This window comes from Gorilla gorilla, chromosome 22 (genome assembly GCF_029281585.2).
Source record: "Gorilla gorilla gorilla isolate KB3781 chromosome 22, NHGRI_mGorGor1-v2.1_pri, whole genome shotgun sequence".
In the NCBI taxonomy this organism is placed as follows: Eukaryota; Metazoa; Chordata; class Mammalia; order Primates; family Hominidae; genus Gorilla; species Gorilla gorilla.
The window spans coordinates 45,546,902-45,563,174 of NC_073246.2; the positions used below are offsets into that span (position 1 = coordinate 45,546,902).

The 16,273-nt window shown below is 56.9% G+C and overlaps 1 protein-coding gene across 2 annotated transcripts in view; it reads left to right on the forward strand.

The window, feature by feature from the left end:
* The first annotated feature begins 2,234 nt into the window (after positions 1-2,234).
* PDXK (pyridoxal kinase) overlaps positions 2,235-16,273 on the forward strand; it is a 43,981-nt gene continuing 29,942 nt past the window's right edge. The window contains exon 1 of one of the 2 annotated variants that reach the window (XM_055373687.2): positions 2,235-2,535. In XM_055373687.2, coding sequence (XP_055229662.1) covers positions 2,449-2,535 — 87 coding nt within the window. In that variant the 5' untranslated portion in view covers positions 2,235-2,448. The remainder of the gene's footprint in view (positions 2,536-16,273) is intronic. The other variant, XM_031005112.3, reaches the window with a different exon arrangement.

The window sequence follows — 16,273 nt, forward strand, 5'->3', positions numbered from 1 at the left end:
ACCCTTGGGTGGTCTCAGAAGCACCTGCAGAGCTAAAAAGGAGCTCAGCGCCAGGCTCAGTGAGGTAGGACAGGGCTGGGCCTAGGTGTGTGTATCCAGTTCCCTGGGTGACTCTAAAATGACCAGTGTGAGAACCACAGGCACTGGCCATCTGCACAACAGCTGGGAACGGGCAACCAGATCTTTGAAAAGCCCAAGAAACCACAGGCAAAAATGTACTCACCACAATGACATTTTTAGAGTTTGGATCAGAGCCCTCTGTCGAGAAGGAGGGTCCTGGAGCCCACGGGCCTGGAGGCTGGTCAGCTCTCTTCCATGCCTCCCCTGCTCTTTCCTCTTAGTGCTTGGGACCAAAGGTGTGATAGGATGGGGGGGTGGGGGCTGGGGATGGGGAAGGGACCATGGATGATGGATCAAAGTGTGGAAGGACGAAATCCACTGCAGAGAGAGGGAGGGATTCATCAGGCGCTCCTAAGAGCCAAGGACGAGAGAGTCACAGAGTAGGATGAGCAAAGGGTAGTAAGGGCAGTTGTTGGTGCTGCCTTTGTAGGTTCCTGGGGCTCTCACCCAGCACTGCTTGTCACCAACTCCGTAACCTCTGACTTCTCCTTAGTTTGTTAACTTCACAATCTATAAGTTTGGGAAAGGACAGGAGACTTTATTTCTTACAAAGGGTTACAGCCTTTAAGGTGATGAGACGGGAGAGTTCCCTGGAGCCTTTTGCTGGACTTGTGATAGGGGTGTGGCTTGCTTACCTGGCACCACGCTCTAACTCCTTGTGGGAGGGGAAGCACGCAGGCGAGTGGGTTCGAGGGCCAGGACAAGCGCTTTTGGACTCCAGCCTCGTGGTAGCATCTAGGGGTGTGTTACAATTAATTCTCTTTATTTTATTTTATTATTTTTTTTAGACGGAGTCTCTCACTGTCACCCGGGCTGGAGGGCAATGGCGCCATCTTGGCTCACTGCAACCTCCGCCTCCTGGGTTCATGCAATTCTCCTGCCTCAGCCTCCCAAGTAGCTGGGATTACAGGCGCACACCACCACACCAAGCTAAATTTTTGTATTTTTAGTAGAGATGGGGTTTCACTATGTTGGCCAGACTGGTCTTGAACTCCTGACCTCGTGATCTGCTCGCCTCACCCTCCCAAAGTGCTGGGATTATAGGCGTGAGCCACCGCGCCTGGCCAATGTTAGCTATTATTAATGGACAATTATGACTAATTATGAAGTACTTTCTTTTAAAAACCTAGATCTCTAAGTAATGTCTTCCTCCCTCAGTCCTCAGCACCCGCCTGGTCTGGCATTGGGTCTCACCAAGCTACAGAGACCTAGGTGCGCTGTGTTAGGTCACCAAGACTTTAGTCTGGTGATACTGACCCCAGGGCCCCAAATCACCATGTCTGCAAGTCTGGAACCCAAAGGCCTCCGTTCCCCGGGGTGGTGCAGGGAAGCCGCAGGGAGTGCGTCAGCTGTGGAGAGCGTAGGGGTGGGAAGTGAAGGCTGTGGGGTCCCCTAGGGGGTCAGGTTCGTCCTCGAAGGCAGGCCCTCCACAGGAAAACCGGGTAGGGGTGGGATCGGACACGCGGCCCAGGCCCGGGCACCTGTGGATGGACGGCCGGGCATGTGGCCAGCGGCTGGGGGCCTCTGCAGGCCGCGCCACCAGAGTGGGTACTCAGGGTCCGCAAGGGTCTGGGGCGCCCCCAGAGAAGCCCGCCGCCCCAGGCCGGTGCGGGGGAGACTGGGTCCCACCGGCCCCGTGTCTGTCAGCTCCCGCGCGGCCCCTGGGAAGGGACGCGGATCGGATGCGGGCTCCGGGCCCTGCAGGCAGTTGAGAGCGCGGTTCCCTTGGGTATCCGGGGTCCGGGGTCACTTTCGCGCCTCCGCACTATTCCCACGCCCGCGCGCACTCTCGTGGCCATCCGCGTTGCGAGAGTGTCGCGCCCGGAGGTCAGGGGCGTGGAGCCCGGGCCCCCGAGTCTCCCCTGCGTGCGGCGGGGCGCGGGGCGCGGGGCGCAGGGCTGAGGCGGAGCACGCTGGTTGAATGAATGAATGAATGAACGAACGAATGAACGGCGCTGCAGAGCCCTCTCCAGGCGGAATGAAAGTGCAAACCCAGCGTTTCGGGCGGCAGAGTGGCGGGGGCCACCTGGCGTGGCGGCGAGGCCAGGGTCCGGTTTCGCTTCCTCCCAGCCCGGGGGCGGGGCCTGCGTGGCTGTCCCCGCCCCGGTCCGCCCCCGGCCAGCCCCCGGCGCCGCGCGGAACTCGCGGGTTCGGAGCCGCCCGCTGAGGTCAGAAGGAGGCGTCTGCGCTGATCGGGGCCGCCGCGCGCCAGAGCCGAAGTCGCAGCCGAGGGGAGCCGGGGCCGGAGCCCGAGCCGAGCCGGAGCCCGAGCGAGCGGCGGAGACCGTGCCCCCGCCTCGGCCCCGCGCCGCCGCGGCCAGGCCCGGCATGGAGGAGGAGTGCCGGGTGCTCTCCATACAGAGCCACGTCATCCGCGGCTACGTGGGCAACCGGGCGGCCACGTTCCCGCTGCAGGTACGCATCCGCCCGCAGCCCGGGCTTACGTAACCCGAGCCCGTGACCTTGGCGGGGCTGCCCGAGACGAGCCTCAGTTCCCCGAGGGAGGCTCGGGAGCTGCGGGCAGAGCCTGGCGCGGGCGCCCTGGAGGCAGGCGCGGGATGAGCCTCCCGCTCTGCTTGGCTTGCGGGGGCGGAAGCGGAGGGCTGAGCGCTCTGGGGGCCCCTGCGGGTGGGACGGGTCCGGCGTCGGGGTGCGCGGGTAGGAGGGAGCCCTGTGCACCAGCTATGGCGCAGCCGCTCGTCCTCGCCCATTCCCGCCGACCGGGCCAACTGCCGCGGGGGCGGGCTGGCGGGCGGGCGGTGCGGCTCCCGGAGGCGAGGAAATGTCGCAGAGCCCCGAGGAGTCCCGGAGCAGTCACGCGAGCCGGGACCTTGCCCCGCTGGAACGCAGAAGCGGCCGTGGAGCTCGAGACGCTCGCGCGCTCACCTCCTGGGCCCCTGTGGGTGGGGAAGTCAGGAAGAAGACGCCGAGTGAGGTCACGGTGCCCACGAGGGTGGATTCCACTCGGCCTGACCACGCCAGGAGGTGGCCGAAGGGAAGAGGGTGGGGCAGGGGCTGCTCTGCACCCTCTAGCAGAGCGGCATCCCTGCAGGTGTTTGCTCTGACGAGGAGAAGCCCCAGAGAGCAGTTCGGGACTGTGCGGATTGGCTTTAGGGAGCCACCTTTTAAAACGCGTTAGCCCACGGCTTCCTGGTTGCAGCTAAGTGGCCCGTGGAGGGGTAGGAGAGGCCTGGGTGCAGTGGCGTGGGTGTCACGCAGGGCCGAGGCAGAACCAGGACGACGGGCAGTTCCTGGCTTTGTCGAGTCAGCAGGAGGGCTGGGGGTGCCCTGCCGGGTGGTGCTCTCCTGTGCTGCCCACCTGCGGCCTGGTCACTGGGGATGGGAGCAGGTATGCCTGGTCCCTGTGCTGGGCCCCACGGGATGTAAAGAAGGGCCACCTGGGCACGGCGGGGCCTGCGGTGCGGGCTGGCCTGGGAGGAGGACAGGAAGAGGGGAGCAGAGCTTCAGTGGAATTTGAGGGCTGACCTAGGCGTGCCCCCAGGAGGACCAAGCTGAGCAGAGTTGAGCGTGGAAAGGCAGGGGGTTCGAGTCCGAAGTTAAGTGGAGGTCCTGTTGGGAAGGATGCGGTGCTTCACAGGTGGTCTCACTTGAGACCCTGTTCCATCCAGCTGCGGGCAGACCCTGCCTGGGACAGTCAGGGTGCACCGGTTCTGTGGCCCCGGCTCTTAAGCACTGCTCTGGACCACTCCTAGCTTGAGGGGGTTGGGGGAGGTCACCACAGGCTGGCGGATTGCTTGGGCAGAGTCAGAGTTAGGATTGGGCTTGGGAAGAAAGGTGCAGGGTGCCTGAAGCAGGGGCAGCCAGGCAGTGTGGAACCAGGGGGCTCTGAGGACAGCGTCCACTCTCTTGGCAGAAGTGTGCAGGTCCTGCTGTGTCTGTCCCGTCCCTCCTCCCATCCACCTCCTACTTCATTGGGCAAACTGTTTCCTTCTTAGGCTCACTCGGGATCCCCCAGCAATGTTCTTTGTTCTCGAACTCCCAGTGACTCAAGGGAGGGGTGTCCTCTGATTGCTCACCTCGGGTGAAGCCTCAAAAGGATGGCGCTGCTGTTCCTACCTGGGGTCTCCCCAGTGCACGGCATCCTTACCTGTGGGCTCCACAGGGTTCCATGCAGGCATTTTGCTCCCATACCCCGATGTCCAAGCCTGGCTGGACAAGGAGAAGCAATGTGATGACCGAGGGGCTGAGATGGCTGGAGACCCAGCGAGCCTGGACCAGCCTTAGTGGGCACAGGAGGGACTGGGGGACAGAGCCTGGAAGTGGCCTTGGGGCCAGTGTTTGCCGCTTCTAGCTGCAGTTCCAAGGGGACGTGTCCCCAGAGTCTAGAGCTGCTCTTGCAAGAGTTTGTTCTTGATTTTGATCATCACCATATGGCTTAGGACTCCAAAGCCTTGTTCACATAGCTGAATGTGAGGGAAGAAAACTTAGAAACTGGCAGAACATAGCCTCTGGCCGGGCCCCAGAGATTTGCCTCAAGGCTACTTGGAATGAGACTGGAGAATGCCTCAGGGGTGTGGCATGTAGCAGGGCTGCTGGAGAGGCTCCTTATGGGGACTGACCCAGGTGTCTGGGGGTCCCACCTCAAAGCAGGTGTCTCCACATCTTGGAATTCCAGCTGAGGGACCTGGCCCTGGTTTCTGAGCCTTCCGGAGTCCCACCTGCAAACTAGGCACAATACCTGTTTGCAAGATAGCACCAGGGCTCCTTGTGCCCTTCATGCCAGGCTCAGGGTACACCTATTGCCAGGGAGCTCCCACTGATTCCTTGTGAGTGTAGCACAGATTTGTTGTGACTGGACCATCTGCACATCTGGGCTTCAGAGCTGTTCTCCCTAGCTGTTTTCTGCCAGGTCCTCTCGGAGGCAGCCACCTTCCCTGGGCAGAGCAAAACCCTGAGCCTGTGTTTGGATTTTGTTTCTGGGCCTAAGCCTAAGGTACATTTTAGCGGTGGGGAACTAAAGGAGGGAACATGTTGGCATGACCAGTGCTGGCAGGAGGTGCATTGTGTCAGGCAGCATGATTGGGGTTTGCAGATAGAACGCGGAGGGCAAGGGCAGGCTTGAGGTTTGGGGGTGCATGGAGAAGAGGACCTGGGGGGCTGCCCAAGTCAAGTACAGACCTGCCCAAGACAGGCCATGGGATGCGCCCTGGGGTGGGGCACTTCCCCGCTGCTCTGGCTTGGATTCTAGACAGGAAGGAGTGGAGGGAACGAGTGGCTGCGGCCGTCTGCCCTTCCACATTGCTAGGACTGTTTCCTCTTGGGTGTAGGAAACCTTAGGTTCTTCCAGGGCTGGGAGGTTTGGCTCTTTGGAGCCCCAGGTGTGTATGTGTGGAAAGCCTTCCCGGCCATCAGTTTAGCAGCTCACGTGTTTCTGTAGGCCTCACTGCATGGGGGAGATCCTGGGGCCCTCAGGGCAGCCTCCCAATCCCTTTTGCTCTATTGCTTCCGTAACCCTAAGGTACACAGCTGTAGGGTTACGTATGAGTTTGCTGGATTGAAAATACCATATGCAGCCTTAGGGTCATGTAGGAGTTTGCCCGGACTGCCATAACAAAGTACCACAAACCAGGTGGCTCATTGTAGCAGAAATTCACCTCTCATAGTCTGGGGGCCAGAAGTCTGAGACCAGGGTGTGGGCAGGGCCATGCTCCCTCCATACAAGGGTCCTTCCTGGCCTCTTCCAGCTCTCGGTGGCCCCAGGCTTCCGGGGCTCATAGCCGAAACACTCCAGTCTCTGTCTCTGTCCTCACGTGGCCTCCGCCCTGTGTGCTCTCTTAAAAGTCCACTTGACATGGGATTCAGGCCCACCTGGATAATCTGGCATGATCTCATCTTGGAATCTTACATCTGCAAAGATACTTTTTCTTTCTTTCTTTTTTTTTTTTTTTTTTGAGACAGAGTCTTGCTGTGTTGCCCAGGCAGAAGTGCAGTGGCGTGATCTCGGCTCACTGCAAGCTCTGCCTCCCGGATTCATGCCATTCTCCTGCCTTAGCCTCCTGAGTAGCTGGGACTACAGGCACCGGTCACCACACCCGGCTAATTTTTTTGTATTTTTAGTAGAGACGGGGTTTCACCGTGTTAGCCAGGATGGTCTCGATCTCCTGACCTCGTGATCCGCCCACCTCAGCCTCCCAAAGTACTGTGATTACAGGCATGGGGCCACCACGCCTGGCCTTCTTTTTCTTTTTCTTTCTTTTTTTTTTTGAGACGAGGGTCTCACTCTGTCGCTCAGGCTGAAGTACAGTGGAGCGATCTAGGCTCACTGCAACCTCCCCCTTCCAGGTACAAGCAATTCTCCTGCCTCAGCCTCCTGAGTAGCTGGGATTACAAGTGTGCACCACCACACCTGACTAATTTTTCTGTATTTCTGTTTAGTAGAGATGGGGTTTCACTATGTTGGCCAGGCTGGTGTTGAGCTCCTGACTCAGCTGATCTGCCTGCCTCGGCCTCCCAAAGTGCTGGGATTACAGGCGTGAGCCACCGTGCCCGGCCCAAAGATCCTTTTTCCAAATAGAGTCCCCTTCACAGGTTTCAGTTAAACATATCCTTCGAGGGTCCAGCATTCAATCTGGAAGGAGCCTTCAGAGAAATTTGAAAGTGGCATAAACCAGGGGGTGAATTAAAGGCCCAGAAGTTGATGACGTCAAGCCGTCCTTTTTGGAAGTGAGGGGAGCAGCACAGCTGTGAGTCTCCAAACTGGGCTGTGCAGAGATCGTCCCAAGCACGTCTGAGGCCAGTAGCTGCCCTGTGGGGAGAGGCAAGCCTGTCCTGTCACTGTGCATCCCGTCCAGATGGAGAGGTAGTAGACTCCCGCTGGCTGGGTGACATCCGTGTCCTTCATCTGTCAGCCTCTGGAGCCGCCGAGGCTGGGTGCCAGGCACTGCCACCTGGGACACATGTGACCTCCGTGCTGTAGGACCACAGTGCAGGTGCGCTTTCACAGGGCCGCTCCTAGGGAGGAGGTCGTGGACATCAGACCTTCAATGACTGAATTCCATGGCTCTGAGAATCTCACTTGGGGCCTTACCTCAAGACTCATTTAAATACCACATTGCAGAGACCAGAAGGCAAGACCATGGGACTCCTGCAGCCCCCACCAGAAGACCCTGTGAGGTGGCTGGCTCCATTTGGGGCCTGCAGGCAGCCGCATGCTTTCATTCTCCTGGTCCGTCGGTGCGGAGCAGACCTGAGACAGCTGAGGGGGCTTGGTGGAGGTTGTTTTTCTCTGTCCAGGGGCCTCAACGCCATGCCCGTTAGGCAGGTGGACTGTGGCTCAAATGCCCCACAGGAAGAGGCAGGGGGCTCCCTGCCCTGGAACCCTGGATGTCAGCACCTGACTCCTACCTGCTGTGACGTTGGCAAAAGTAGCTGTGGCAGAGGCCGAGGGTCCCACCTGCTTACTGGGCCCCGCTTCTCCGGACAGGAGCAGAAGCTGTGGAGCTTTGGGACCTCAGCACTTCAGCAGCATGTGGACGCGAGCAGCGAGTAACCCCAGGCTCCCAGAGACGTGTGACGGGGTCCCAAGGGGGTTGCTTGAGGGCCCTCAAGTCAGGAGCTGATTTCTATCCTCAAATATTTAAGCATCCCCGAGCCCAGGTGTGGTGGCTCACACCTATAATCCCAGTACTTTAGGAGGCCGAGGTGGGTGGATCACTTGAGCCTGGGAGTTTGAGACCACCGTGGGCAACATAGCAAGACTCCAGCTCTACAAGAAAAAAAAAAAAAAAGCTGGCTATGTGACTCACATCTGTAGTCCCACCTACTTGGGAAGCTGAAGTGGGAGGATCACCTGATCCCAGGAGGTGGAGGATGCAGTGACCTGTGATGGTGCCACTGCACTCCAGCCTGGGTGACAGAGTGAGACCCTGTCTCAAAAAAAAAAAAAAAGTAAAAAATAAACATGTATGGAAATACAATGTATTTTTAACCAGAAAGTTGACAGAGAACACCGATGCACTAGGCAGACCCTGTTTAAAAAAAAAAAAAAAAAAAAATCCCCTGCTCTGCAAGGTGGCCTCTTCTTCAGAGATGTGGCATCACTGGAGGGTTCTCTTGGGGAAATGGTTAAAACACCTGGTGTTGGCTGGGTGCGGTGGCTCCCGCCTGTAATCCCAGCACTTTGGGAGGCTGAGGCAGGCGGATCACAAGATCAGGAGATCGAGACCAGTCTGGCTAACACGGTGAAACCCCATCTCTACTAAAATTACAAAAAATTAGCCAGGCGTGGTGGTGGGCGACTGTAGTCTCAGCTGCTTGGGAGGCTGAGGCAGGAGAATGGTGTGAACCCAGGAGGTGGAGCTTGCAGTGAGCTGAGATCGTGCCATTGCACTCCAGCATGGGGGACAGAGCAAGACTCTCGACTCAAAACAAAACAAAACACCTGGTGTTTTGAAAAATCTTTACATTTTTTTCTTAGAATTCCTAGGATAGAAGAGTCTTCTTTGTCTTCAGAACTGCACTGTTAAGATCCTGGAAGAATACCACCCTGCCTTTTAAAAGACATCATTTTTGCCTTAACATTTTTCAAGGTGACATGCATTTGCAAACAGTACAAAAAAGCCAGCGCTGGGCCAGGCACAGTGGCTCACGCCTATAATCCCAGCACTTTGGGAGGCTGAGGTGGGTGGATCACCTGAGGTCAGGAGTTCGAGACCAGCCTGGCCAACATGGTGAAACTCCATCTCTACTAAAAATACAAAAAATTAGCCGGGCGTGGTGGCACACTACTGTAATCCCAGCTACTCAGGAGGGTGAGGAAGGAGATTGCTTAAACCCAGGAAGTGGAGGTTGCAGTGAGCCAAGATTGCACCATGGCACTCCAGCCCCCGCGACAGAGCAAGACTCAGCCTCAAAACAAAAAAAAAAAGAAAAGGAAAGGAAAAAGAGCCAGTGCTGAAAAGTGTGCCTCCTTCCTTCCTCCAGTGGCCCGCACTAACTTCCCTAGAGGTGATGATGCTGATGCTGCATGTTGGAGACGCTTCTGAGTGTCCTCGGAACGTTCCCACATGCTCTCCAGGCCACGCTGGGCAGCTGGCTTTCCTCCCGTCTAGCTGGGGTTCTCTCTCTCTCTGGCCTCTGCCAGTCCCTGGGTCTGAGCCAGAATGTGTCCCAATCCAGGAAACAGGTGTTGTTTCTGGTATTTCTTCTTTTTCTTTCATCTTTCTCCAAGAAGGAGCAAAATTGGCTAGTTTTTTGCTTTTCTGACTCCCTTAGTTTGGGACTGAGGTTTCTGTTATTCTTGTTTGGCTGTCATGGAGAAAAACAAGAACTTATCGGTCCCGTTTTCCTTTTTTTTTTTCTTTTTTTTTTTTTTTTTGAGACGGAGTCTCACTCTGTCACCCAGGCTGGAGTGCAGTGGCGTGATCTCGGCTCACTGCAGCCTCCTCCTCCCAGGTTCACGCCATTCTCCTGCCTCAGCCTCCCAGGTAGCTGGGACTACAGGCGCCTGCCACCACGCCAGGCTAATTTTTTTGTATTTTTAGTAGAGACGGGGTTTCACCGTGTTAGCCAGGATGGTCTTGATATCCTGACCTCGGGATCTGCCTGCCTCGGCCTCCCAAAGTGCTGGGATTACTGGCGTGAGCCACCGCGCCCGGCCAATTTTTGTATTTTGGTAGAGACGGGGTTTCACCATGTTGGCCAGGCTGGTCTTGAACTCCTGACCTCAGGCAATCCACCCACCTCAGCCTCCCAAAGCGTTGGGATTACAGGCGTGACCCACTGCGCCCAGCCTATTGGTCCCATTTTCTGATCTATTTTTCCCTCTTGCCTCTGGCTCTAGCCCACATCGGTGCATGTGTGTGTGTGTATGTGGGTGTGCATGTGTGTACATGGTGTGTGTGTACACTGTGTGTGTATGTGGGTGTGCATGTGTACATGGTGTGCGTGTGTACATGGTGTATGTGGGTGTGCGTGTGTGTACATGGTGTGTGTATGTGGGTGTGCATGTGTGTACATGGTGTGTGTGTGTACTCTGTGTGTATGTGGGTGTGCATGTGTGTACATGGTGTGCGTGTGTACACGGTGTATGTGGGTGTGCATGTGTGTACATGGTGTGTGTGTGTACATGGCGTATGTGGGTGTGCATGTGTGTACATGGTGTGCGTGTGTACATGGTGTGTGTGTGTATGTGGGTGTGCTTGTGTGTACATGGCATGCATGTGTGCATGTGGGATGCATGTGTGTATGGGGCATGTGTGCATGGCATGTAGGCACATATCTGGGCATGCATGTGTGTGTCATGGGCATGCATGTGTGTGTATACGGTGTGTTGCTCTGCAGGCCCCAGTGTTGGCCGGCCCCCCCCCCCGTCTTTCCTGTAAGTGATTTCCTTCCTAGGAGGCTTGGTGTGACTGGCATTCTCTGGAAAGGGAGGGGCGGATCCGCAGAACGGGCAGCTTCGGGGACACGGGCTGCTGATTGGCATTGTGGCTTGTTGGCCTTGGTGTCTGCAGGTGCACACCCACACAGAGCTTTTGAAATGGAATCATGCGTGCCCAGTTCAGAGTGAGTGACACTAAGGAATAAGAACAGAGGGAACTTCTCAAGGAGAAAGGAAGAAAGGAGTTATCAAAGATGGGCTGAGCAAAAAACCGCGCGATCAGCCGAAGAGGGGCCGGCAGCGCCTCCCTTCCTGCCCACAGAATAGCCGCCTTGTGCCCGTCTATTCCCTGGCTCTGCATGGGGCCTCTGTTTTAAAGGGTTCTGTGGCCAGGACAAGCCTGCCAGCCCCTGTCCCTGTCCTTGGCCACTCCTCCGGCAGCTTTCCCCATTCCTGAAGCAGGTGGCTAGCCCTGCTTAGCCTCTTATCCCATCTCCTTACCTGTGACAGTCACCAAGCCTCTGGGAATGTGGTCACCCTAGGACAGCTAAACGAGGAAGCTGTGCAGTGCACACAGGTTTGGCTGACCCCAAGGGCCAGTAGCTGTGCGTGGGAGCGAGTTCCAAGGGGTGGGAGGGAGCCAGCACTAGGTGGAGCTCTGCCAGCCGGGGCACAGCGAGGAACAGCATCCAGGAGGAGGGTGCAGCGGGTGTGAGGCCCTGTGGAGCGGACTCTGGAGCTAGAATAAGGTGGCATTTTTGCTGCACGCTGTGGGGGTGGACGGGGCCCGAGGTCACACCAGGGAGCCCATATTGGGTCAGGAATGCTGCTTTGGCAATCCCTGGACTCAGCCCCCAGCTGTCTGGCCATCTGGGCACTTCTGAGCCAGCCATGACCTCTGCCTTCCCTTAGCACTTTGCAGTGAGCCCAGCACCTGGCAGCCCCTGCCCAGCTAGTGCACGGTCCCTCTGCCCCTGCCCAGCTAGTGCACGGTCCCTCTGCCCCTGCCCAGCTAGTGCACGGTCCCTCTGCCCCTGCCCAGCTAGTGCACGGTCCCTCTGCCCCTGCCCAGCTAGTGCACGGTCCCTCTGCCCCTGCCCAGCTAGTGCACGGTCCCTCTGCCCCTGCCCAGCTAGTGCACGGTCCCTCTGCCCCTGCCCAGCTAGTGCACGGTCCCTCTGCCCCTGCCCAGCTAGTGCACGGTCCCTCTGCCCCTGCCCAGCTAGTGCACGGTCCCTCTGCGGCACTGTGAGCCTGGAAGTAGGGAGCTGGGTGTCCGTGTGCTCTGAGCAGGGCTGGGGGCCCAGGCGATGGACCCTGGAGCTGTGAAGGCTGAGGCAGGGGTGGGTCAGGGATGAGGGGAGACTGCTCTGGGGGGCTCGGGGCCATTTCCACCAGAAGTTCCCCCTGGGAGTTTGTAGGACAAAGGACATGGTTGATGTGGATCGTAGGGCTGACCAGTGGCAGACGGTGGGAGGGACTTGTGCCCCAGGTTGATCAGGGTGAAGCAGTCACATGATCTCTCCTGTCCTCTTTCCTCATTCTGGTTTCCTAAAGTGGTCAGAGGTCTCTTTGCAAAATAAGCTAAAGGGAGGGTTCTGCTGGGTGGGTGGCTTCGGCTTCTGTGCAGCGCTCACCCTGCTCTCCCCTGGAACGCCTGGAACTAGGGTGGTCAGGCTGGGGTGGAGGAGCTGCGCTGGAATGTTCCAGAGCTTCCCCCAGTCCTGCCGTTCTGAGTCACCCTGCCTCCCCGGAGGAGGAGGAGGATCAGCTGAGCCGCCGCGCTCACGTAGTGTCTCGCTGTCTGCCTCACTGTGAGCAGAGTGGGATGCTGCCGATAAGGCGCGCACGTGGGCCCTGGGAGGAGCCCGAGGCAGCCACTCCCGCACGTGGGCAGGAGGAGGGCTGCTCACACCACCGGCCGAGGGAGGAGGACTGCGGGCTGCGCCTGGGCAGGGGATGAGCTCGTGTGGCGGGCGGCAGGGAGAAGGGAGTCGGAGAGCTCCTCGGCCTTGGTCCTGCCGCCGCTGCTCCTGCGGTCCAGCCGGCTGACTAATGAGGTCGAAAGCGCTTCCGCTGTGGCCCACGCAGGAAGTTCCCAGGAGGAAGGTGGAACCCTTTCTAAGCCATCCCACTGGCCTGGACTCTGCTGGGATTATTTTGACCCGCCAGGGCAGAGTGTAGCCGTCTGACTGGCTTTCTCTCTCGGCGGGAGACGGGGCGCACGCCTGCAGGTGGGGGAGCCCCAATACGTCACACGGATGAGCGGGGCAAAGCCCAGCCCCCCCATCCCGCACCCGACCCCCGCAATCCTGCCCCCTGGCTGCAGCCCCCGCGGCTCTTCCCACCCTGGCTCCCCTGGGTGCTCGGCCCTTGTTCCGTTTACGGAGTTACACCTTGCGGTAGAGGCTGAGCAGGAGCTTGTCCTTCAGACTTTTCAGCGGAGACAGCCAGGCTGTCCTGTGGCAGCAGTGGGTTTGCCAGAGGCCAGGGGCTTTGGCCAGGGCCGGCAGAGAACCCCAATCCTGAAGAACCCTGGTTCTTCGCGTGCTGTCGCGGAGGCTCCGTAGGCACGGTTGCAGCAGGGTCTTGGAGGCTGGAAGAAGGACGGTCTGAATTGAGAGAGGGGAGTTGGCCAGGCACAGGGGTTTCAGAGCTTTACAGGGTTCAGAAGGTGCCCAGGGTTCTGCAGCCAAGTGAGGAGTTCACAGAGTGGTGGGCGACCCAGCAGCCAGGGGCATCAGCCGTGGGAGTGGGACGCTCCGGGAGTCTGAGCTGCATCCTGTGGGCGCAGCAGACCCTCAAGGGCTGGGTTTAGAGGGGTACATCTGGAGGTGCGGGTGGGGAATGCACATTGAGGGGAGCTAGGAGCAGAACAGTAGCACAGGCCAAGCACGACGGCTCACGCCTTGTAATTGCAGCACTTTGGGAGGCTGAGGTGGGAGGATCGCTTGAGCCCAGGAGTTCAAGACCAGCCTGGGCAATATAGGCAATATTTCTCCACAAAAAATCAAACATAAAAAATTAGCAAGGCATGGTGACACATGCCTGTAGTGTCAGCTACTCAGGAGGCTAAGGCAGGAGAATCAATTGAGCCCAGGAGGGAGAGGTTGCAGCGAGCTGAGATTGTGCCGCTGGACTCCAGCCTGGGCAACAGCGTGAGATCCTGTCTCAAAAAAAGAAAACCAAACCAAACCAAAACAAAACAAAACAAAAAACGGTAGCACGGCGGCCTAATAAGACCATCCCAGGAAGGGGGATGAGGTGATAGTCCACAGGCCTCAGTGGACCGTCACAGCAGGTATGGACATCAGAGAGTCTTGCTCATATCTGATTGATTGATTGATTGATTGATTTGGTTTGTTGATTTGAATTTTTTTGAGGCAGAGTCTCTCTCTGTCACCCAGGCTGGTTGCAGTCTTGGCTTACTGCAACCTCCGCCTCCCAGGTTCAAGTGATTCTCCTGCCTTAGCCTCCTGAGTAGCTGGGACTACAGGCACGAGCCACTACACCCGGCTAATTTTTGTATTTTTAGTAGAGACGGGGTTTTGCCATGTTGTCCAGGCTGGTCTCGAACTCCTGACCTCAGGTGATCCTCCCACCTCGGCCTCCCAAAGTGCTGGGATTACAGCGTGAGCCACTGTGCCCAGCCCTCATATCTGATTTAGAGTATGTACTGCCAAGCTCCGTGGTGTGAATACTTCCACTATAGCTGAACGTAAACTACCAATCTGAGCAGGAAAGAGTTGTGCAGCAGCCTCTGTCATGTAGCGTTCTTCCCTCCAGACACAATAGACACAAATAGCTGAGTAGACAACAGATAGTGTAAAATGCTAGTAAACTAGGAAGTGGTGAGGCTAGAATATATATTATGTTTACTTTTAATATAGTTTATGTAGTCTGGGTGCAGTGGCTCATACCTGTAGTCCCAGCACTTTGGGAGGCTAAGGGAGGAGAATTGATTGAGCTTAGGAGTTCAGGACTAGCCTGGACAACATAGTGAGACTCTGTCTCAACAAAAAAATATAAAAATTAGCCAGGTGTGGCAGCACGCACCTGTAGTCCTAGCTACTCAGGAGGCTGAAGAGGGTGGATCCCTTGATCCCAGGAGTTCAAGGCTGTAGTGAGCTATGATTGTGCCACTGCACTCCAGCCTGGGTGATAGAGTGAGACCCTGTCTCAAAAAATAATAATATAATTTACATAATTGTAAGTTTTATGTCTCAATTTTTTTTTAAAATAGAGATGGGAATCTTGCTATGTTGCTCAGTCTGGTCTTGAACTCCTGGGCTTAAGTGATCAATCCTCCAGCCTCAGCCTCCCAAAGTGCTGCGATCACAGGTGTGAGCCACTGTGCCTGGCCATATGACTCAGTTTTTAATAATGACTCTGTAAAACTGACCTGCACTATTGCATCTGGCAATCGCGTGGCCCAATCCGTCTTCAAAGCCAGCAACAGTCGTTGAGTCCTTCTTTTAACTTCCAATCTCTGATTTTTCCTTCTGCCCTTCAGCCTGAGAAAACTCTGCTTTTGAAGGGCTCATCTCATTCAATTAAACTCTCCTGGATAAGAAGATCCTCATGGGAGAGAGATCTCATCACACTGACAGGTTTCACCCACACTCAGGGGGTTGCCCGAGGGTGAGCGGGGTCCCTGAAGGTCATTCTTAGAATTCTGCCACGGAAGAGCCCCATAGGCCATTATAGGGACAGGGTTTACTGTAAAACAAGGTGATTCACATACACAGACCAGTAATGCTGTTCCTAAAGGGGCCCAAGCTGATCCCATCAGTCAGCAGGGCTGCTCACAGGGCACCTGGCCTGTCCTTGTTGAAGGTGATTCCTGTGAAGGCAGTGGAGGAGCTCCGGGTGGGAGGTGAGCGTTGTGGAGAGCCCAGCAGCCCGCTGGGCTGAACCTTGGGCCAAGAACCAGTCTGTCCTTGGCTCCCTTGTGGGTGGGGAAAGATGAGGTGTATCAGGCAGGGTCCAGTCCAGAAACAGAAACCAGAGCAACGATCGTAGAGGTCGTTGTTCAGCCAGGTATTGAGAAAATAGAGAAGGCAAAAAGGGAACACAGGTGTCGTGGAGGAGACCCCTGCCAGCATCGGCTCCACACAGCTGACCCTGGGATAAGAGAATTGCTGGACTCTTTAGAACCTGGAGCTGGGAAGGCAGGTATCTGCCGGCTGGCTGGTGCTGGGAGTCTGGGGGGGCATGCGATGAGGAATTCTGCTGGTGGAGGGAAAGCCACAAAGTGGATTCTGCTGCTGCTATGGGAAGGGACGGTCACTACCGCTGCCCCTGTGGGGAGAAGAGCCCTGGGGGAAGAAGAGCACTGCTGGCAGAAGCCCATTCTCTTCGCAGGCTTCAGTTTCACATTCTTGGTACCTCCTGGTGGTGCCTGGGAGGGAGCCACTGCTGTACAGAGATGCCAATTCCAGAGGCATGGTCCGGCACAGAGCGGTGGCTTCCAGCTGAAGGACATGTGTAACAGCAGGAGATGCCTTTCTCTGGGGTCCCAGGCTCCCGTCCTGGACCTTGGCACCCCGCCCCCCGTGCATTGTCGTCTTCTGAGTCTGGCTTTGTCTGGCACATGAAGTTGGATGGGTAGACTCTGGAAGCGTCCAGACCAGCTTGCGATGCTGATGAATAAGCTGATTTTGATGGGGTGTGCGAAACGGAGATGCCAGCCCAGGGGCTCAGCTCGCTCGTGCTCTCATTTAAAAGCAGAAAATAGCGACTTCATTCTCGGATACGTTTGCCAGCCCCAAAGGATTAATTATCTACACACCCAGAAGCAGTGGAGCAGAA